At 39.2% G+C, this 23442-nt stretch overlaps 2 protein-coding genes across 3 annotated transcripts; one reads left to right on the top strand and one right to left on the bottom strand.

Moving 5' to 3' along the window:
- Positions 1–33: 33 nt before the first annotated feature.
- Positions 34–7081, bottom strand: gcc1 (GRIP and coiled-coil domain containing 1). Of its 2 annotated transcripts, none has more exons than XM_066723879.1 (3): positions 6997–7081; positions 5241–6376; positions 34–4286 (listed from the first exon to the last, which is right to left on the bottom strand). In XM_066723879.1, exons 2-3 carry the CDS (start codon positions 6309–6311, stop codon positions 2970–2972), a joined length of 2388 nt encoding a protein of 795 aa, XP_066579976.1. In that variant the 5' UTR covers positions 6312–6376; positions 6997–7081; the 3' UTR covers positions 34–2969. The 2 variants fall into 2 exon arrangements, with proteins under 2 accessions (XP_066579976.1, XP_066579977.1); XM_066723880.1 differs by having other exon boundaries at positions 6952–7052.
- A 446-nt stretch (positions 7082–7527) lies between these two features.
- Positions 7528–17685, top strand: LOC136771506 (ADP-ribosylation factor 4). The gene is made up of 6 exons (XM_066723844.1): positions 7528–7761; positions 10986–11066; positions 12887–12996; positions 14720–14791; positions 15193–15318; positions 15863–17685. Exons 1-6 carry the CDS (start codon positions 7695–7697, stop codon positions 15947–15949), a joined length of 543 nt encoding a protein of 180 aa, XP_066579941.1. The 5' UTR covers positions 7528–7694; the 3' UTR covers positions 15950–17685.
- The last annotated feature ends 5757 nt before the right edge of the window (positions 17686–23442 follow it).

Raw genomic sequence — 23442 nt, 5'->3', positions numbered from 1 at the left:
TCAAAAGCAATGAAAAACATTTATACAGGGTCATCAAGGAAAATATTTTATTGTTTTAGGTAATATATACAATTTCTAAATTGGTAAGTGCAGTACTGGTACCATCATCTACTAACAGTAACTATTATTAGAACAATAGCATTTATTAGAAAGTTCCGGTTCATTTTGGCAAACCAATTAAAAGGAAAACAGACCTATCTCCAGAGAGAAAAACATAGTATTATACAATTATATACAAGATAAATACAAGGACAATATTTAGTTTGTTTACAAAAGGGAATGACACCCCCTTATAAAATGACTGATCTTTTATTGTTGGAGCTTTTACAAAGTAACAAAAACAATTCCAAGCTGCCTATATTATTAAAACACTTTATGACTTCAGGAAAACAATATTTGTGTACTTCTTCGATCCAGCAGTCTCATTGCTGTACCCCTTTAAATGCTGCCCAAAGAAGTGGTTTGGATTAAACAAGAAAAGGCCACAGGTTCCAATCGCTTGCACTAGATATACCATGAGTTGACAAAATATCCCTGCACAAATGTATAATATTCTATGGCAAACCATTTAACTGGTTGAGACAGTAAATGGGGTGACAATCAGCCATAAACCATTTCTATCCTAATAGCAGCACTCAACTCCTGTCTTGCAGTCATTAGAACCTTTTTTGGTGTTGGTTTAACGAAACAGTAAATATGCTTTTACAAAAGATCCAAACACACCTGGTGCACGCACTGTATAGCACATTAAGTGGTGTTTTGAGAAGTAAGCCTATCAGTTTTCGAACAGGTTTTCTATTTTATGTTACAGAGATCACGCCTTGTCTATATTGTATTTGCTCTGTAATGTATTAACTCAGTTCACGTTCCTTGGCTTGCTGCTATAACACAGCGCCCAAGTTTGAGCCTTTACTTTTCTGCTACTCGTTTCTATCATAGTATTTTGCCCTTTTCCCACAAGTAATCTCTAAACTAATTGTGAAGAGCATGAAAGCCTGATGCTACCTCTCAACTCTCCCCATTGGATAAAACAGTTAAAAGTGATCCTGTTGCCAGATGACAAGTACATGTCTCCTCGGTTGGGCAGCGAACTTGAAAAACATCACATAAAAGTGGCACATCATACACCAAGGTGAAGAAATACAATTTTGCAAGATATACCATGGAATGGGAATTTAATTAATTGTTGTGGATGGAGGTTTTCTAAATAACGAGTAAAGTCGTTTTTTTTTATGGCAGAGCAAGGGTTACAGTTTAAATTGCACCTGTACATTTAAGTACCAATTACATGTAAATCCCCTTTCCACCATCTGTAACAACACTCTAGCCCCTAGCTGTTTTACCATTTTAATTGATTATTCAATATACTATTAAGAGGAATCAGTCATGTTACTGTAGAATTAGAAGAGTTTCGTAACTCAGGAAACACAGCTTTTTTGCTTTCACCCAACATATAATTAATCATAAAGGCATCTCGCCAAGTTTACATCAAAAAGAAAGTGCTAATTCTCTTCTGAGGCTGCTGCTATTCATTTATGTATGGCAGTGAGGCTAAGATGACTCCTGTTCCAGAGCAATTTGATCCATTTCAGATTTTTCAAGCTCTGGGCTTTTACATGAGCCAACAACAAGTGCTGGATATTCACAGCTTGAGACAGATGCAATACTGTTAAATATATTGCTCATCTGCTTCACAAAGACTGCAGACAAAGGCTTGCAGTTTTATAAAAGGCATCATAAAAATTGAAATGCAGTGGGAGCTTTTCTGTTGCTCTGAAGTATGTGGTCATGGTGTGTGTTTAATGTAGCTTAAGTGATACAAAGTACATGGCCAGCCTTACATATCAGAAAGCTAAATCATGATGTTATCTTATCAGTGGCGATCACAAGGGAATCACAGGTCCCAAAGGAACATCAACAGGAAACAGGACAAAGGCAGTAAATGTCAGGATCACAATCTATGCAGATTGACTTTCAGAGTCTTCAGTCTTAGTGCTTTGGCTGAATTCTATACTGCAGCTGCTAAGACAAGAGTTCCTTAACCCACAAATGAAAGAACAGGGAGCTGTTTCCATAGGAATTAGAAAATCATAGTATTTAAGCTGAAAATGGAACACCACAGAACATCTCTGCTGTAAACTTTAGCTTTTTAAATCTCAGCATTACAGCTGTACCAGACTAGCCAAGCACAATGCAACCAACTGCAAGTGCCAGTGATAATCTCAAAACTGTCAGATATGCGCCTTTGAAGAAATCTTCAAGGTACTTGTCCCTTGGCTCATTTAATTTTTGATTTTTATTTCTGACTTCTGTTTTGAGTTTGTTCCCCAAAGAGATTATAACTGGCAGATGCACATCTCTCATAAAATACTTTAGTGCTTATTATTTGTTCCCGTTTTTTCTTTTTGTCATTATTGTCCTTTATTGCAGCCTACAGAATTTAGACTAATCTTTTTGAACAAAGTCATTTTAAAATGGCTATAAATAGGACATTCTCTAATTAGTCAGCTTAACGACCCTCCACACAATACTTTGTCTTCGTGATAGATACAAGTTCTTGGATGAATTCCAGACTTTACTTTTTTGAAAATACCCAGGAATGCATCTTACGTGACTGTGTTTTGTTGACCTCTAGAGGCACTAAATGATATTACAAATTGTAAAATGTAACACCAACTTGCATACCATCGCCACCTCTGTGTAATGACTAAACTTGTCACTTTTTTCTCAGTAATGTTCCTTAATTCACAAGTTAAACTGTCAGCGAAACAATAAATATTAGTCAATTTGAGCTGAATATTATATAATCCAGGGCGCAATAAAAACCCTCACTGTGTAACCAAACATAAAATTAAAAAAAACTTTGATGCACACCAATTTTATGATATAAATAAATCTCATTAATCTGTAATTAGTTTTCTTTACAACCATCATCCCATTGTTTTCCATTTTGTTCCATTTTGTTCCATTTACCGCTTGCCAGTGTTCCACCAGCTGTGCGCCTGAAGTTTCACCACCGCTTGTTTCTCTTGGGGGCTGAAGTGCAAGATGGTAAGAATGGCAGTCAGGGTTTGCTGTCGTCCGCGGGAGTCCTGCAGGGTCAGGAACCTGTAGATTATGTTCTTCAGGTACTCCAGGTTGGCCCCTTCCCGGCTCTGGTCCCTGGCGTGCTTCTCGATCTGGTCCCGCAGCAGAGCCACCTCCTCACTGTGTCGCTCCTCGTTGGTCACAAGCTTGTCCTGCAGGTGATGGAAGTCTGCCTCGAGGCGGTGCTTCTGCTTCCTCAACACACTGATCTCCACTTCCTTTCGGGCCAGCTGCTCAGCGTAATGAAGGAGAGTGGGCTCGTTGGGTCCTGCCAGTTTAATAGCCTGAGCAATGATGTCTTGAGTGGAATCATCCAGAGTGTCGCTAGACCCCCTGCTGTCAGTCTCTGTTGCCACACCGTGATCGCCATGGCTTTTGTGCCCCCCCAAGCTGTAGCCAAAAGAAACCGAACGTAACCTCTCCAGCTCTTGATCTTTTTCGGTCAAGAGAGCGAGGGTCCGGTCTCTCTGCTTGTGCAGCTCCTCCTCCAGCTTGAGGAATCTCTCGTGGTACTCCGACTCCAGCTTGTCCAGCGCCTGCTTGTGGCCTTGATGGAGGCTGGAAACGTACTGCTGCTGGGCGTCCAGCTCTCGCTTGTGCTTGCTCTCCATTTCGTCAGAAGAGAGACGGAGAGAAATGTACTTTTCCTTGAGTTCGGACAGCTGGTCTCGCACTTCCTCCAGCTCTTTGGCCATGTTGCAGTCCTTGGTGTTTTTGTTTTTGAGGACTACCTGCGCTCTCATCTTGTACCGCTCAAACTCATCCTTCAGCTGCCTCAGTTCCTGCTGGTAATAAAGGACAGTGGCCTTCTCTCCATCTGAAGGCTCATTGTTCCCACCAGTCTCCACCTCACACAGTTTCTCGATTTCAAGGGGCTGCTGGGAATTGGGGGCTGCCACCAGAAGCAGCTTTTTCAGCTTGTCCATTTTGTCTTTTAGCATGTTCACGTCTAAATTGGTCTCATCAATAGTGAGGTCTACAGACGTCCTAGTTGACGTAGCCATAGCCAAAGTTTTGTTTTCCATGTCTAGCTGCATTATGCGTTCTCTGAGTTTCTGAACCATCTGCTGGTCCTTCTGTTTGGCTTTTTCATAGGTTCCCAGCAGCTCCGACAACTCCGAGACTTTTTCTTCAAGGCTGGCCACACGACCTTCTTCCAACTTGGACTGCTCTCGAAGCTGCTCCTCTGCCTGTGCAGCCTGCACAAGAATACATATTGAAACATGTATTATGGGGAGAACATTAAATAGGCATTTAAACATTTCCAAGAATGTTTCTGAAATAAAATTCAGGTGCAGCTATATTGAAACATATTTTAACTTCTTCAGATTTCATCCAGGCCGGCTTCTTTTCACTAACATAACAACAGGGGAAACCATTATCTTCAGTCTTGTGGGTATGGTTTAAAAATAAATAACTAAAAAATATGGAACAACTGGAGATCACCAGATATACTATGGAACTTTTTAAAGGGATCCTGTCAAAATAGAAGACACACACAACTGGAATATCCGATTATGATCATAGAGCTACACCTTTATCCATGCATTTTCAAAACCACTTATCCTGGTGAGGGTCGCAGGGAAATACTTGGGATTAAAAAAAATGTAATGTAATGGTAGAGCAAATTTATTTATAATTATCATTATCAGAGAGTCTCCAGTCTTTAAGTTAATACACAATATGAATGACTATGGAAATGATAAACTGTTACTTTGATATTGCTTCATACATTATGAGAGTGATGGCAAATGAACATGAGACCTTTGTAATAACCCTAGGATTAAAAGCCACAATACCACTTTGTGTTGACACCAGCTTTCATTATCCTACAGCAAGTATGTGGCTTTATACTTTCTATTGCTTCTACCCACAAGAAGAGTTGTTTGTTAGAATTCAGGGTGTAAATGTAGACTCAAGGTGTAAATGCCTACCTGTAAAAGCGTTACACTTAACTTTCTGGAAAATGTTTTGATGGAATGACTTTTCTTTCAGTTTCATGTCACACTAAATTGCTTCTCCAAGATGTTTTTTTCTTTTTTTTTCCCTGTGGATTTGTTTTAGGGTCCATTTAATCCACAAACAATTATATTAGAAAAATCAACATTGAACTGTAAATGAAATAGCACGTTACAGAGAGCAAAACAAAATACCTTTTTCACCTCCTGTTGGATCTGTAGCTGAAAATGGGCCTTGAGTTCTGCCATTTCCTGCTGTAAGGCCTCCACCCGGGGGTCAGGCTTGCATTTTTCCACTTCCGCCGCCTGGAGATTCCTCCTCATCTCCTCCATCTCTCTCGAGAGCAGCTTAAGCTGGGCTTCTGAGTCGGCCCCCCGCTCGGCCGCCGTCATTTTCTCCACCAGCGATTCCTTGGTCTCCTCCAGCTTGAGCTCCACGTCCTGCCGCGCGGCCCTCTCCTCCTGCAGCAGCTTCTGCAGCTCCCGTAGCATAAGCGCGTGGTCCCCCTGCTCCTGGGCCCGCTCGTGCTGCTGGGTGATGACCCGGGCCTTGCTCTCCGCCAGCTGCTGCTGCAGGCATTTGATCTCCGCTTCGTGCCGACTCCTCTCCTCCTCCAGTTGCTGGCACAGGTCATCCCAGTCTTGCTTCATCTTCTTCTTGTCTGCCTGGAAGGAGGCCTCCATCCTCGACTTCTCCTGCGTCACGGTGGCCAAGGAGCTGGTCAGGGTGGACAGCTGCGTCTTCAGCTGCAGGACCCTCCTGTCGGCCTCTCCCGCCGCCTGCTGCTCACCACTGCTGCTGGAGCTGATGCCACTCTCAGAGCCATTGGCCTCCTCAGACCTCTGGGAGGAGGAGACGCCGGCCCCTTGTTCCCCTGCATTCCTGTCCTCCTCATTCAATTCCTCTTTGGTGCTGTTGCTTGTCACACTAGTCGCGGTCTCCGCGCTGGCCGCCGTGTCGATGCTGTCTTCACTGTGTAGGGAGCACTTGTCCTCTCCCAGTCCCAGGTCCGAAGAGCGTCGCTCCAGACCGCAGGCGCCTGAAGTCACTTCACTGCGCAAGTTCAGGTCAGCCACCTGGGACACTGTTAGAACTTTTAAGCTGGCCTCCAAGGCTTCTTTCTCCTTCAAAAGGCTTTTATAAGCTCTGACAACATCTTTGAAACGGGTCTGGTACTGGGTCAGTTGTTTCTTTTGACCATCTATAGTGTCCAGAAGCTCCTTCTTGCTGGGGCCACCCCCAAAGCTCATGCCAAACTTATCCATTGTGGTTGGATTTAGCTAAGAGTCATAACTGTGCATGTATAAATGCACCCTGAAGTATACAAGATCTATATAACAAAATAAAAAAGCATGCTGTTAATTGCATATCAATTCAATGTTCCCAGCAAAAGCAAATAAAGGACGATCATTTGACATAATCAGTGGTAAGAAATTGAGAAAATGAAAATGTTTCACATTATTATGCAGAAGTTGAACGATTAGAAGAACCACAGACATGGAAGTAAGGACTTCAAGTTCAGTGTCCATATTCGTGTCCTAATAAAAACGTGTCTATAATATATCAAACAAGATGGTTAAAAAACGATAACAAGAGTGTTTTGTTTATTACTGTTAGAGAAAGTTAAAGGAACATATTTTAAAAATGAAAATTATCGATAGTTAAAAAGTACAGAAGCCTTTTAGTTTGAGTTCCACGTATATAGTTTAATAAATTCAGGGTCCTGTCATATGTGAAACAAAACAAACCGAAAACCGAGACACTTCAAACGCAAAATATCACAAAACATCTGGCATTTTCGTGGAGGCCTGGCAAAGCGGAGTTACTGATGCTTGTTTATCCGCACATACAGCCTCTATGTACGATTTATATTGTTCATTTACAAAGGAAATACAACAAACATACTTTTTTGTATTTGTCTTGACAGTTAAGTACCAGAAATCGTTGTACCTGCACTGGAGGCGCAGCTTACGTGTCCGTGAAAAATGCACTTCCTGGAAAGAGGACTTTAAACACACTGGTCCAGTCGTATTTGTTGTCATTTCAGCTTGGATCAATAAAGTTTTTACAAATGTTATTCGAGGCCATAACGGGAGCCATCTTGGGAAGGTCGGAACCCCTACAAAACGTACAGAAATATAGTTTTGAACTAAGATCATTATATTTGCTGTTTCAGTCAATGTTATTTTTAGATTATGTATGTTTGTGTATGTCACGTTTAGATAGTTAAACGATTATATCAATGGGAAATGTAACATTTTCAAAACGATTTAAAGAAACGAATGCCATGGAATCCAAGCTTTGTCAAAGACAACCCTGAATTGTTTAATGATTTGTTTTTTGTTTTTTCACTCTACATCTACTTTTACCAGAAAGAAAACAAACCTAAAATCAACGGACAGGTGCAAAACAAACAGCTCAGCGCCCATGACGTCTCCCCACCAGAGCGCCGCTTGTCAATAAAGTTGCGTGAAGGCGATGACGTCATTTCTTCCGCGTTGGCCTGTACGTGGCAGCTGCATCAGAGGAGCAGAGGCGGCGAGACGCAGACACACAGACACTCCCATCCTGAGCTGCTGCTTTCAAACACATTTCTGGTTTAAAGATTAGATCGGTATCTGACTCGTCAAGGGGGACTCGCCGAGAATATGGGTCTTACGATCTCGTCGCTTTTCTCCAAGCTTTTTGGCAAGAAGCAGATGCGCATACTTATGGGTGAGCATATATATATATATATATATATATATATATATATATATATATATATATATATACATACATACATACATACAGTCAGAGGGCAGGAAGGAAGGAAGGAAGGAAGGGAGGGAGGGTATTGTTAAAAAGATGCCCCGGAGATGGGTAGGAAGATGGGGCCTCTGTATATTACTGGTATAAGCTGGGGGATGTCACATTATATGACAGATTATTGCAATATAGATCTTTTGAACAAGGAATAATAGGGACACGGTGCACAGAAATTGAAATAATCTATTTTGCTCCTCTCCTTTCTCTGTGTAAGATACAGTGGTTTTAGTAGTGAAAGTCAACACAGTATGTCTATTGACATATGCAATGTATGTATTATGTAGTCCCATGTATTTTTTAAATGGAAATAATGTCAATTCCGTATGAGGACAATTTCAATTGAAGTGTGCTGTCACTTTATTTACAATTGAGAGCAATGTCACACCGCAAAGACGAGGCTTTTCATTTATTCCAGCCTGCGTTTTGTTATAATGATGATCAAGGATGAGGTGTGTTTATACGATGAAAGTTAGAAATGATGTCAGGATTAGCTACCCCTTGGTATTTCATAATTCAGGCATAATGCATACTGTATTATATTTGCTATGTATGTGATCAAGGAGCTTCAAGTTTTTCAGATGAGAATTGTTTCTTTCTCTAGCGTGGATGGAAAAAATAATTTGCGGCTTTTGTGTTTCTCTGAAGTCGAGGCTAACTGGTCTATTCAAGGAGTGAAAATGGTCTTTATTGTGTAACAATATTGTTGCACTGTGCTATACCTTAAGGAATCTGCGATTTCTATTAACACAAAATAATTACATCTCATAATGTTTCTATCTAAATGCATTTGAAAGTCAATAAATGTAAGGAAGAGAGTGAAAAACTGCTGGGGGCTTGACATCCTCTCTAACCTTATGGAATTGTATTGTGCCCCACCCCCGTCTTTACATAAAAATCATGCTTGTCACAAACCAGTTTTTGTGGCTAGACCGGTTGAGCAACCCTTTAACAGGTTTATTTGTAGATGGCATTTGTTAAAATTCACTCACAATGCAATATTGTATAACCTTCCTTTAAAAACTATACATAGATTTGTGTTACTCTCAATTGGTTCAAAAATATTGCCGTCATATTTTGAACAATTTATTGACATAATTGTGCCAGAAGCAGTTTTTGAAATTAAAGGTAATTTACCAATGTAAGCTCTTGTCTGTACAAAATGTAGTTACTGAATGATTCATAAAGATCTTCAACATTTAAAATGGAAGAAAGAGATTTGTTCAAATACTTAATACACAAACGTGGCAATTGATCACAAGATATTGCACACACACTGGTATCTTCACTTCAAATACACCGTCTTCTACTCTGTTGATTTAATCTGTAAGAGTCTAGGACTGTATACGCAGGAGGACATAAATAGTATAAATGTTTTGGTTTTAAAACGTAAAAGTACAATTCTTGCAGATCATTATCAGAACAACACAGGCTTGTCTCAAAACAGCACTGTGTTAGGAATAGCATAGGCTAGATTAGAACCTGATCTGGAGAAGGGCAGGCCAAAACACACCACATACACCGCAGAAAACAAGCGCACTTTGTTTTATACATCTAGTAAAGGTTAGTAAGATGATATCATGGCATATGTTCGCATAGATGAAGTTTCAATAAAATACCTATAAAAACCCCTCCACCTATAAGTGGCTGATGTGTGTGATACAGAACTGAGGGCTGGATAAAATAATAATTTTGACCCAATAGCAAATTAAACTACAAGCCTGTAAATCATAGCAGTTACATTGGTGAGTAGAAGCAAGTAGCTATCATTCAAATGATGATGAAGCCACTGACACTAATAGTTTTCTATTTTTTCTAAGTTTTTATTTAATCCCAGCCTAAATTTGTGATACTTGGGACAGTATTTTATGGAAAGTATTGTATGGTTTATTTTTATTTAAGTATTTCTTAGCATCCTGAAGAGGAAAGTTTTCCACTAATAGTGTTATGCCAGGGATCTTCTTTTAGATTTAAAGCCAAAAGTGACCCAATACTTTACTCAATAGCATACGTTTTTTAGACAGATTGAGGATTATAACAATCAGTGCTGATTATGAAACTGGTGAGGGTTGTGTATGGTTCTGACCGCATGTGGAGAGGGGTACATGATGTGTCTCTTTGCCCTGTGTTAACACTGAAACTTCACTATGATCTGTTTGTAGAAGCTATACTATTTGTTTGGTCCTGTAGTCCCACCCCCTCGCCCCTTTTTTTTGTACTGCAGATCTGAGATCTAATAAAAACCACTAGACAGTTTAGTAAATGTAGCCCAGAATACATCTGTCTGTCTAGGCAAAATCCCATGATTGTGTTCAGAAGTTTCATGTTATTTCAGAAGTATGCTGTGAGAGGAAGCTATTGATGTTGCACTTCCTGGAAGTGTGGAAGATATTACAGACACTGAATCTGAACTAATATTTAACCTGTGAAACCAAAATGTACAGGTCCAATGTTGGCTACTTGTGAGGAAAGGCGAAGCTGCGAAGTAGAAAATCTATATCAAGACTTTACTTTCTCTGTTGTATTTAATCTCTCTGTTGGTGCAGTAAAAGCTTACCAGTGAGCGAATGCATTCTTGTATTACTTGAAGAAATACATCAGAATCACTTATTTTTGTCACACTGCTATGCAACATCCCTCTGTCTCTCCAGTCAAAGTTCTTGTTTTTTGTTGTGTAATTGTTTTTGTGTTTTTTGCAATGGTGCTGTGAATTGGAGAATTTCAATTGGGGAAGCAGCAGCAGCTGCTGTAATTGTCATTCATTTTCAAAGGAAAACTATAGATACTGCTTTAGATTGATTCATTGTTTAAATTCTGAAAATCAGCATCTGAATGATACAATGGAGTGGGTGCAATTGTTTTTGTTGGAAGTCTTCCAGCAGTAAATATGTGTGTGCAAAGACTTTCCATTGTTAAGATTGTGCAAAATCTTTGGAAGGTGGATTTCTAAGCCAAATCGATCTTTTGTCTTTAGTACCACCTAGGAGCATGGTTTGTTTATTTATTGTATCCCCTAGTTTCCGTATTGTTTATTTAGACAGTCTTAAAATATGATTTACTTTGATCCCCTTAGATTATGTGCCTATAACAAATGTACTTGCAGTTGACATTGTTCCCCCCCCTTTTTCTTGCAGTTGGTTTGGATGCTGCAGGGAAAACCACTATTTTATACAAACTGAAGCTGGGAGAAATCGTTACTACCATTCCAACAATTGGTAAGATTTATGTGGAAACCTTTCAATAACATAAATATTTACTGTTAAATGTGTTTTACAGTCCTTTAGTGTGACAGCAGGATCTGTGGGGAAAACTGGTAACAGAACCTTTTCATTAAAAACATTTTTCTTTCAGTTGAACCGTTTCTGTGCAAACCACTTTCTTTGATTTGAAACACCATTATCATAGCTAGATGTACGTGTGATAAATGTACAAATAACTACTTGAAAAAGTGTTTTCATTTTGTTTCTCCCACCATTTCTTCACATATGGTTGTACACAAACACTAAGGGCTAGATGTACTAAGAGCCATTTGCAGTGTAGACTCTTTGAAAGAAACATCTTTGTTGCAAAATTAGGCATTTTAGTATATTTCCTATGTACTAAGAGAAAATATATCAATGAAGACAACTGCAAAATACCAATTTTAAATATATTTAAGGACATATTTGCATGAGAAACATTACTTTGAGCTTTACAACATTTAAAAAAATGCATAGTACAGTACAAAGGCTGGAATGTCAGTGTAAAATGTAAATTTTGAGTGGTTTTCAATATAGTGGTTTCGAATGTCCTATCACTTACACATTTGTAACTATTTAAAGCAGGCATACGTACCTAACAGCCAGCCATTTCCATATTTATTTTCTTTCTGCTGATTTCATATTTGACTGTTCTTAAACATAAAGGAGTTGTGGACTGACCCATGCTCCTTTGCTACACCATTAGTGATTATTACATTTGAATCACAGATCGCCCGGACACTAATAGAATGGGTGTTTTCTATTTCTTTAAATGTGCTCAGAATTTACAGTCTATTGCTCCCAATATGCTGAGGAAACCTGAAACTAGAAAAATAAAAATATATCTAAGGCTTCAAACTTGCTTTTGGGATTTTTATTTTTGAATGCATTCATCTCCAAAAGGCATTAAGCATGACTGCTAATGCACAGGGGGATTAAAACTGAGAGATGCCAGCAACTGCTGCCACAGCCCCCTGAAAAGACCCAGAGGCAAGAAAATGTAGGGTGGTTAATAATTTACAACGCAGGCCTAGCATTGCTTCTCTGGGTGGCAGACTCCAGGTCATCTTTTAGACCATCTAGTATCTCAATCGTTTTATGACTGGTGAGTCTGTACCTGCTCCTGATTTTTTCTTTTCATTTTTCTTAGTGTTTTCCCCACAAGCTTTTTAAAGAATTGCTCAGTTCTTAACTAATGCTAATGCCTCATTCTAATAAATGGTTCACCTTATTTGCACACTCTGCATTTTACTCACAGTGCATAGTAAAAACCAAGTCTATGCGGTGGTCAGTGGTGGTTTTGGTTTGTTTTCACTAAAGATAAACTGCAATGCATTTCCTCTCACTTATATCATTGCTTTATTAATAAACATGTTGCACAATATAATCTTCTGTTCTGTTCATGTTTCAATGAAAACATTGGCTGTGACTTTAATCATATCATCCTTGATCTTCCTCATTATTGTCATCAGTCATTTCAATCCATAACTGCGTGAAGGCCTGACCTACATTTCTTTTTCAGGTTATACCAGGAAAGCTTCTGGTCTCGTTTTCCCATCTTCTGTGTTATTTTCTTGGTCATCTCTTTGGATCCATTCTGTATTTTATTTAGTCCATAAGATTTATATATACAATAATGTTTTAGAAATCTATTGTGTGGGATGTATATATGCACTTCATTATTCAGGCCTGCATGGATTTATTCCTTCAGTTCTCTTGGAGAAAAATATGTATTTTATCAATTTTTGCTTTCATCATTGCTTCATAATTTTTTTTTTATGTTTTCTTCTTTGTAGGTTTTAATGTTGAGACTGTGGAGTACAGGAACATCTGTTTCACAGTATGGGATGTAGGTGGTCAAGACAAAATTCGTCCCTTGTGGAGACATTACTTCCAGAACACACAGGTACAGCAGTGACGCAGTAGACGGCGGGTTACTGTGGAGATGGAGCTGGCTCTGGTCTCTGTAATAGCTGTGTCAGTCTCACCTTGTTAACAGATCTGTCAGCATCATTTGTTCAGAGAGAATTGGTTGATGTATACAGAAAAGACTAAAACACAGGAATCTAAAAGTAATCTTTATGGGGCTATCATGGTAAAATGTGGCACAAAACTTGAAAGCACCTTATAGAGATCGCCATTATTGTCAACATGAGGGTATTGTATAGAATCAAAGAAAAATAAATAAAAAATAACACAGGATTATTACATATACATCAAAGATTGTTCACAAGATGTATGAGGCAGGTGCGATAAACAACAGACTGGCATTGCCTTATCTGAAATGTTGTTTTTAGCTCAAAGTTAATGAAGGCATCTTCATACTTTATCAGGAATTAAAAATTACATTCCACATTTCTCGCACATCTAGAACCAAAATGCCAGCTGTCAAAGACCAGCCTTTTTATCACTTCAATAATAGCAGTAAGGACACTAAAATGCATGGAAGGCAACATGTTTTACAATCTAAAAATACAAAATGAATTGCCCACTTAACATTTCCAAAACGATACATACTGTAATGATGGCAAAGTCATTGTACAGAAAAGAAAACTGATGAGGGAGGTAGGTGAAGTGAAAGCAAGTATTGTGTGGTTGCCCAGCAAAACCATATTATTGTCATTTGAAAGTATTACCTTGAAAACCTCCCACATAGAACAAGCTGAGTAAAATGTATAGAATGCATCAGGGCCCAGACACAACTCAACTCAGAAGTCTATTTATATTGGAGAACTACCCATTTGTTAATATTGTATTTTATGTTGATCGCTGTAGCATAATAACAGTAATCCTTTATCCTAATTGACAAAGGTAAAAAGTATGTTTGTTTGCTTTAATGCAATGGGCCACAAACCATTTTGACCAGCAAGCAAAGATAATGCTGTTTTTGTGCCGTTTCAAACCTTAAACACCTGATACCATTCTGATTAACATCGTAATCCTAATGGTTCATATTAAGACATATACAGCTTTGGTAGCCATGTGAGAAAGTGCCAATTTATGCAACGCGGTTTAGGCGAGGCGTCCGTGATGGGTTACTTGTTCGCTAGAATGAAACGTATTGGTCTCCATCCACCCATGACCCACTTTTAAAATCTTTAAAAGCTTTCTTGAAACCCACCTGTAATGTCTGTTTTCAGTCGTACTGTATTGTTTCACACAGGTGTAAAATGCTCTGTATAATCAAACCAAATCAACAGAGTCAACAGAGATTATATATTAATTTAGAATAAATTATTGAAAATATGTTTGCCAATAATCTATGCCACTAAAAACCCTTTGATACACTCATGATCTCTTGCCATCATCTGCAGTCTAGATTTATTTTCTTATTTTAGGGGGCAGAAGTAATTTAATGTGTTACCACCACTTCAGCCATCTCAGCACTAATAGAAGTGTCTTGAAATGATTATTTTGCCAAAACTGTAACATCTAATTTGACTGTGTGATGCAACCCCCAGCACCTGAGAACTTAGGTTTTTAATCATTTACTGTGTAGATCCTCCAAATTGAGAAATGTCATGAGACGTGAATATAATATCCAAATGATTAATTCAGAAATGGTCTTGCTTACACCTCACAAAGTGTTAGTTGATTTTCTCTGCTGATTTCCATCTCTGCTCTTGCAGGGCCTCATCTTCGTAGTTGACAGCAACGACAGAGAGAGAGTGGCAGAGTCTACAGAGGAGCTGCAGAAGATGGTGAGTGTCTTCGGTGTCATGACTGCAGGCAGCGTCTAACGTGTTTGTCCTCCTGAGCTGGGACTTTGATTGTGTGTGTGTGTGTGTGTGTGTAGAAGAAAGAAAAGCATACAAGGGGGCCTAATATTTTGTGTTACATCAATGTCTTTTTTATTTCACGTCATATGCTGCTATGATTGAATTTGTAACATTGCAGTATGTTTACTTATAACTATATGTTTATAAACCCAGTGGTATTCAGTTTCAAATTGAATATGAAACCTAAGGGACACCTTTTTCAATTTCTGTTCCCTCTGAAAGCTTGCTGTGGGAGTATATGTGACAGTCTGTAGATCTAAAATAGTCTGTATCCCCTTTATTAACCCCCATGTTCACCAAATGTGACATTTCTGTCTTTCAAGTTGCAAGAGGATGAACTTCGGGATGCTGTTTTACTGGTGTTCGCCAACAAACAAGACTTGCCCAATGCCATGAGTGTAGGGGACCTGACAGAGAAGCTCGGCTTACAGAACCTCCGCAACAGAACCGTAAGTAGAAGCTCGAAGGAATTCAAACCCCTTTCGTTTACACTGCCATTCGATTGCAACAACATCGGTTTGACTTGAGTGGTGTAGTCGTTTTTGTAATACTTGTCGCCTCAATCTTAAACATTACCCCCAAACCATCTTCTCCAGAGTATAATGAAAGAAAGACATACAGTTTTAATACTACAGCGGCAAATGTAATCTAAAATAAATGTTTTTAGAAAGTAAAAATTGATACTATACTAAACGTTGTAGTGAATGTTTTGAAAATGAGAATTGAACATAGATTTTAAGTTTTCTACAGTTAGTGAAGATTATGATATTATGCATTGGTATAATTAGAAGATGTATGTGTGTATTTAATAACACAATCTGTGTTTTTTTGTAGTTTTACCATTATAGTTTAGGTTGGTGTTAGTACTATGTTTGTTCAGAACTGTTGAATTGCTGGACTAATTGAACCAAAAGACATGTAATTCTACAAATCCAAGCTATGAATGAGCTGAAGTCATTTTTGTAACTTTTGTCTTTCTGTTGTGTCCTGCAGTGGTACGTCCAGGCCACCTGTGCCACACAAGGCACCGGTTTATACGACGGACTTGACTGGTTATCCAACGAATTGTCTAAGCGCTAAAGGAGCAAAAGGAGCAAGAACTGAGGCGAACAAGAGAGCAAGTGTGTGCAAGAACGAGAGATGAGAATTTTATAGAGAAACGTGTCTAAATTATCAGTGTGTCTGTCTGGTAGAACTTGAAGTTATGGACTTTGCAATCAGTTCCTGTTGTAAAATCTTTTTTCCCCTTCCTGTTAGACCTTGTTACTCCCACGTGTTGCTTAGTCCTGGTTTTATTTTACCCAACCTGTCAACTGAAAACTCTTAAAGTTGCATGTTTGTTTTTTTAAAGAAAGAGAAAATAAATTAACAGTGGTCTGGAGGAGTGCATAATGGATGGCACTGGATGACATTCAGCACTAAAGCCCTGTCTTGTACTCTAGAGACTGAGACGCATTTGTCACTAATCAGAAGTCAAATTTGACCTTTTCGACTCGATTGCCTCCTGGGATAGCCAAACTGACAACTCTTCTGAATATCAGTGGGTTGCAGAACTATCCAGAAAGCTGTTTTTTTACAGAAAAGTGCTTTGTAGGAAGCCAGATAGAAAGATGACCACCATTCTGAAGGAATTTCATGGGCCATTTATTTGCAATAATAGATGTATTTCCCTGTTGACATCTTTCTTGATATGGTCTATGAAAACACGATAAATCTTACACTTAACACAGTTTTTTTTTGTTTTTGTTTTTTTAAACGTACCCCTTTCTCGTATACATAAAAAAAAAATATCCGTCAATGACAGAACAGGATATTGCATTATTGCGTTTTGTACAGTGCTTTGATATTGCAGCTTTTGTGGTGCAAGAAGGAATCCAATACAGAGCTTGCAGGGCAGTGCTATGGATCCTATTGTCATTTCCCTGCTGTTCATTTCCGAAACTGTACCTTCCCAAGGTAGCCCGATCCACATCGTGCACGGATCAACCAGAGTGCGTTACATTGACTCGATCTGTTGTACAAAAAATAAAACAAACTCGGTTACTGACTTTGTGTGTTTAAAAAAAAAAAAGACGAATTGGAGATGGATTTTTTTGTTTAATTTCACTTTACCTTGTGTTTTGTTTTTTTAAGTATTTTATTTTAATATTTTATAAAGTATTTGAAGTTATTAAAAAGAGGGAAAATGGATTGTGAATGTTTGTCTTCTGTCCTGCTTGGTTTTAATTGCTGCTTTGGGGTAAATATCAGGAATAGTCTGAGGGGAATTCACCCGAGGTACAAAGCGACAACAAAAATTAATTGTATATAATTTCCTATTAGGTGTGTTTGCTGTGTTATCAGTTATGGTACTTTCAATACTGTTAATTATCCTGCATTTCCAAATCCTTTTGTATTGTCCTGTTCTCACAGTGATGTTTCTGAGCCTTTGGACCCCCTGTCCTATTCTGTGTGTTGTATCAGCTCTGTGAACACTTTATATGATGAGCCCTCCTGAAAAATATGTTATGGAAAATGTTTTCTAAAATCCAAAAGACTGCTAATAAAACCAAATCAGGTCACTGTGATGCCAGTTTCATATGTTTTTCAGATCATTGCCACAGATGTTAAGACTTCAGCTCGCATAGGTCTTTTTAATTATTTATTAATTCAGCTAACCCTGCAGTATGCACTGGTGAACGTATGCTTGACAAGATGATGTATAATTATTCTGTTAACGGTATATGTGATGGCATCCGTTTACTGTTGTTTTTTTTGTCTTTTTGTATTCTACGGGTCTTTTCTGTTTTGCTTTTAAGTAAAGTCATTTGTCACAATTAGGTTTTCTCCTTTATTTTCAAACATCTCTGTGGGTGGGTGTAACCACAGCAAACGACTGCTAATGTCATCTTGTCTTAAATGATCAAAATGGAACGAGAACGCTGGCTGACTGAGATCTGCCAACTGAAGAAAAATGTCACCTATTTCTACATTGTGTAAACAGGCTTCAGTTCACCACATTTCTCAATCTCATTTCCTGTGGTGCCTCAGTCTATGCAGGGACTTTGTTTTGCATATTTCGCTCTTGCAGCAGAGTCCTTCCTGTATCTGTTTTGTAAATGTGCTGCTTTCATAAAACGGCCCTATGCTGTTTCCAAGTGTGTGTCACATTAAACCAATATGTCAAATGGACTTTTTATATGTATAGGCCAATGCCTTGGGTTTGAGGTGCATTTAGGGAGATGCTAACAATACACTTGCTCTTGGTTTTTGCTATTTTTTTTTTTTTGTTTCTGAGCTGGCTAGTATGTTACTCTAATTTTAGATTTGCACATAATTTATTGCAAACCAAGGATTCTAGTAATATAAATGTCAGACGCATAGATTCAATTGATATGATAAAGATACAATAGGCAAGGTTTTTTGGTATTGGATATAATATGCAATAGGTGAGATTTGCTTTCATCATTTTTCTTTTCTATTCTTTGAAGTTTCTTTTAATTTGAAAAGGTGAATTTCTACACTAGTGTCAACTATTACAAAACATGCATATATGCAGTACTCAGTTCAATGTGTGATGCAATTGTGGCTCCTATGAGGAAATAAGCAGGAACACCATTCAATATTTATATCTTCAGATCAGAAGATGTGTCTGTGAAATGCAGAGCAAGTACGATGGATTTGTCTTAGACCGTTAGGATTCTGTTCTGTTTTGATTTTAGATCAAGAAAGATTTTAAATTTCACAAACATCGGTGCTGAGTATTGCAAAACTGCTGTTAAATGTAGTAATAACTTATCACTGCAGAGCTCAGTCGATCTGGTCAAATTAAAAGCCACTAGATTACTTGTGCCGTTGGATTTTGTGCTGTAAATATTACGGTGTCTTCACTGTTGCCTTACCAGTTAAGTGTGGGTTGACCACATGTTGTGTTACTGCACTGACCAGTAGAACACAAGCCATAGAAAGACCTTCACTGCTGCTTCAGGCTTAGGAGGTACATTATCAACCCTGCTTACCTGGAGGACCTTGATGTTTTTAAGATCAAGTGTTGTTTATAAGCTGTGCAGCTATAGGTGAAAGCACCGTGTTAGTAAAAAGTTTTGATTGTAGTAAAATAAGTCTGCTTAACCTGTTAATGCAGCCTATAAATGATGAAGAAGTCTGTCTGACTTGGCCATTTCAAGATGACTGTGATCAGTTATATACACCAATCAGCCATAACATTATGACCACTGACAGGTGAAGTGAATAACACTGATAATCTCATTATCATGGCACCTGTCAGTGGGTGGGATATATTAGGCAGCAACTGAACATTTTGTCCTCAAAGTTGATGTGTTAGAAGCAGGAAAAATGGCCAAGCATAAGGATCTGAGCGACTTTGACAAGGGCCAAATTGTGATGGCTAGACGACTGGGTCAGAGCATCTCCAAAACTGCAGCTCTTGTGGGGTGTTCCCGGTCTGCACTGGTCAGTACCTATCAAAAGTGGTGCAAGGAAGGAAAAGCGGTGAACCGGTGACAGGGTCATGGGCGGCCAAGGCTCGTTGATGCACGTGGGGAGCGAAGGCTGGCCTGTGTGGTCCGATCCAACAGACGAGCTACTGTAGCTCAAATTGCTGAAAAAGTTCATGCTGGTTCTGATAGAAAGGTGTCAGAACACACAGTGCATCGCAGTTTGTTGCGTATGGGGCTGCGTAGCCGCAGACCAGTCAGGGTGCCCATGCTGACCCCTGTCCACTGCCGAAAGCGCCTACAATGGGCACGTGAGCATCAGAACTGGACCACGGAGCAATGGAAGAAGGTGGTCTGGTCTGATGAATCACGAGTTCAGGGTGTTGACTTGGCCTCCAAATTCCCCAGATCTCAATCCAATCGAGCATCTGTGGGATGTGCTGGACAAACAAGTCCGATCCATGGAGGCCCCACCTCGCAACTTACAGGACTTAAAGGATCTGCTGCTAACGTCTTGGTGCCAGATACCACAGCACACCTTCAGAGGTCTAGTGGAGTCCATGCCTCGATGGGTCAGGGCTGTTTTGGCGGCTAAATGGGGACCTACACAATATTAGGCAGGTGGTCATAATGTTATGGCTGATCGGTGTATATTATGGTTCTTAAGAAGTGTAAGTGCATTGGGCAGCATTTGGACTCCGGCACATATTCTGCAAGGATTTAAGATCCGATTTAAGAAGTTTGACACTGTTGCTTTTCTGTGCATAAATTAAATTGTCCACCTTATAAAAGAACTACACTATATAATAGATGTCTTCACAATCACTACATTGGATTGTGACACTTAACAGTATGAAGCCAAACATCTGCTGTTTAGGGTGAAGGTCTCTGTTCTCCTGCTGGGGAACCAAATTCTTTAGCTGATACCTAAGATCATGTTCTCACTCTTTACAATCAAAAGATGAAGCATTCCCTCAACATTTGGGTATCTTACGTAGCAGCACATAGTTCAATGCGACTGGTAAATTAGTTTGTCTTGATGCCTGGGTACTTCGCTGTGTGGAAACCAACAGCTGAATATTCCCAATAACCTTATAATATAATATAATTATAATAATAATTATAATAATCGAGCATCTGTGGGATGTGCTGGACTAACAAGTCCGATCCATGGAGGCCCCACCTCGCAACTTACAGGACTTAAAGGATCTGCTGCTAACGTCTTGGTGCCAGATACCACAGCACACCTTCAGAGGTCTAGTGGAGTCCATGCCTCAACGGGTCAGGGCTGTTTTGGCAGCAAAAGGGGGACCTACACAATATTAGGCAGGTGGTCATAATGTTATGGCTGATCGGTGTACACTCACCTAAAGGATTATTAGGAACACCATACTAATACTGTGTTTGACCCCCTTTCGCCTTCAGAACTGCCTTAATTCTACGTGGCATTGATTCAACAAGGTGCTGAAAGCATTCTTTAGAAATGTTGGCCCATATTGATAGGATAGCATCTTGCAGTTGATGGAGATTTGTGGGATGCACATCCAGGGCACGAAGCTCCCGTTCCACCACATCCCAAAGATGCTCTATTGGGTTGAGATCTGGTGACTGTGGGGGCCAGTTTAGTACAGTGAACTCATTGTCATGTTCAAGAAACCAATTTGAAATGATTCGACCTTTGTGACATGGTGCATTATCCTGCTGGAAGTAGCCATCAGAGGATGGGTACATGGTGGTCATAAAGGGATGGACATGGTCAGAAACAATGCTCAGGTAGGCCGTGGCATTTAAACGATGCCCAATTGGCACTAAGGGGCCTAAAGTGTGCCAAGAAAACATCTCCCACACCATTACACCACCACCACCAGCCTGCACAGTGGTAACAAGGCATGATGGATCCATGTTCTCATTCTGTTTACGCCAAATTCTGACTCTACCATCTGAATGTCTCAACAGAAATCCAGACTCATCAGACCAGGCAACACTTTTCCAGTCTTCAACTGTCCAATTTTGGTGAGCTTGTGCAAATTGTAGTCTCTTTTTCCTATTTGTAGTGGAGATGAGTGGTACCCGGTGGGGTCTTCTGCTGTTGTAGCCCATCCGCCTCAAGGTTGTACGTGTTGTGGCTTCACAAATGCTTTGCTGCATACCTCGGTTGTAACGAGTGGTTATTTCAGTCAAAGTTGCTCTTCTATCAGCTTGAATCAGTCGGCCCATTCTCCTCTGACCTCTAGCATCAACAAGGCATTTTCGCCCACAGGACTGCCGCATACTGGATGTTTTTCCCTTTTCACACCATTCTTTGTAAACCCTAGAAATGGTTGTGCGTGAAAATCCCAGTAACTGAGCAGATTGTGAAATACTCAGACCGGCCCGTCTGGCACCAACAACCATGCCACGCTCAAAATTGCTTAAATCACCTTTCTTTCCCATTCAGACATTCAGTTTGGAGTTCAGGAGATTGTCTTGACCAGGACCACACCCCTAAATGCATTGAAGCAACTGCCATGTGATTGGTTGGTTAGATAATTGCATTAATGAGAAATTGAACAGGTGTTCCTAATAATCCTTTAGGTGAGTGTATATCACCATGAAAAGCATTTTATGTCTTGGTAATGAGTGCATCCTGGCTATGAGGGGATTATTTTCTGTGCAAGGGTGATGGCTCAGCTAACTGCCATTAAGCTGCTTTTCGTCAGTGCTTAGCAGGATGTGTTTGAATGAATTAGCATTGTGTATTTCAGAAAGCATATGACAAAGCACATGACACTTTCTTCATATGAGAGACACCTGCTCTGCGGTAAAGATGCCTGGAGGATTTCAGGTGTCCAGAAACATACTGCCACCCATTAAATAATGGGTTTGAGCAGACTATGACTTTTTCATCATTTCAGGATAAATCATTATATTTCAATATGCAATACCTTACATAAACTGGGAACATTGGGCTAAACCAAATTAAAACTAAGACCTACCTGCTAATTGCAAAGTACAAATCTTTACCCTGTCAGGGTTTCATTTACTGTCAGAAGCAACTTTCTACTATTTATACATCACACTGCTATAGGATACAACTTCCTAATTTGCGATTGTCGGGTGGGCCAAAGTTGGGATGTTTTGATTTGGTCTGGCACATAATGTCCTTCCCTTTTCCCTGCATGGTCATAGTGTGTCCAACAGAGGGTGCTGCTGGGATTGAAACATGAGGTTGGGTCTCATACTTACATGTTTCATACTTACTATTTATAATTTCCTAAGGGAAACATATAGAATATAGATATTTTATGACATTTTATAATAATGATGTGTTTTGTTTGTTTGTTTTTTTAAGAATGTTTGCCGAGTTATGAATTGTGATATTGGAGTTTTGTACTTTTATTATATTAGAGGTGTAAACATTGACATTATAGGCTGTACGAAGACTCAGAAATATTGTTATTTATAATAATTGGTCATTTTCCACTACTACTTAATATAACAATATAATGTAGATAATTGTAAGTAGATATATATATCTATTTAAATATATAATAATTAATATCATATAGGCCTATCTAATTTATGCAACCTAAAGGAAAGCAGTTCATATTTTAAAATAGATGTTAGGTGGCTAGAAGACCGCAGTGAACATCTGGGCTGACTTTGAAGATCATCTGTGAAGCGAGGAGAGTCGATGAACCTCCGTGAAGTTGGCACCCCATGTGTACAGAATAGAAATAAAAAGATATAAAGACATCATACACTTCAGCGACATGCATGTGTATTTACTTATTTATTTGTAAGTAACAGAAACCTTTGACATTTAAAGGAGATTATAATGATCAATGATTTGCTATCTGAATGCACACTCACACCTTTGTGACTCTGGTGTGTATTTGCTGGCACCGAGGAAGGGGGTCACCATTTTTTGCAAGGGGCACAGTTTCTTACAGCCATTTAAGAAACGAAACTTAAGAGAAAGAAATGAAACTGGATAGAGACCAGGAGAAATGAAACTGGACCAGCTGGGGCGGGTCGGCGTCCGGGGAGTAACAAACAGAAATGTAAACCCTATTTTACAGGATTTTACTTTAAAATTAATGAACGGTCATGTATAACAACTTTGAATTGTTGTGTCATTGCTGCTAAAAACAATAA

The sequence above is a fragment of the Amia ocellicauda genome, chromosome 15, assembly GCF_036373705.1.
Source record: "Amia ocellicauda isolate fAmiCal2 chromosome 15, fAmiCal2.hap1, whole genome shotgun sequence".
NCBI classification, from domain to species: Eukaryota; Metazoa; Chordata; class Actinopteri; order Amiiformes; family Amiidae; genus Amia; species Amia ocellicauda.
The sequence above is the reverse complement of the archived record's forward strand: the minus strand, read 5'-3'. Positions and strand labels throughout refer to the sequence as shown.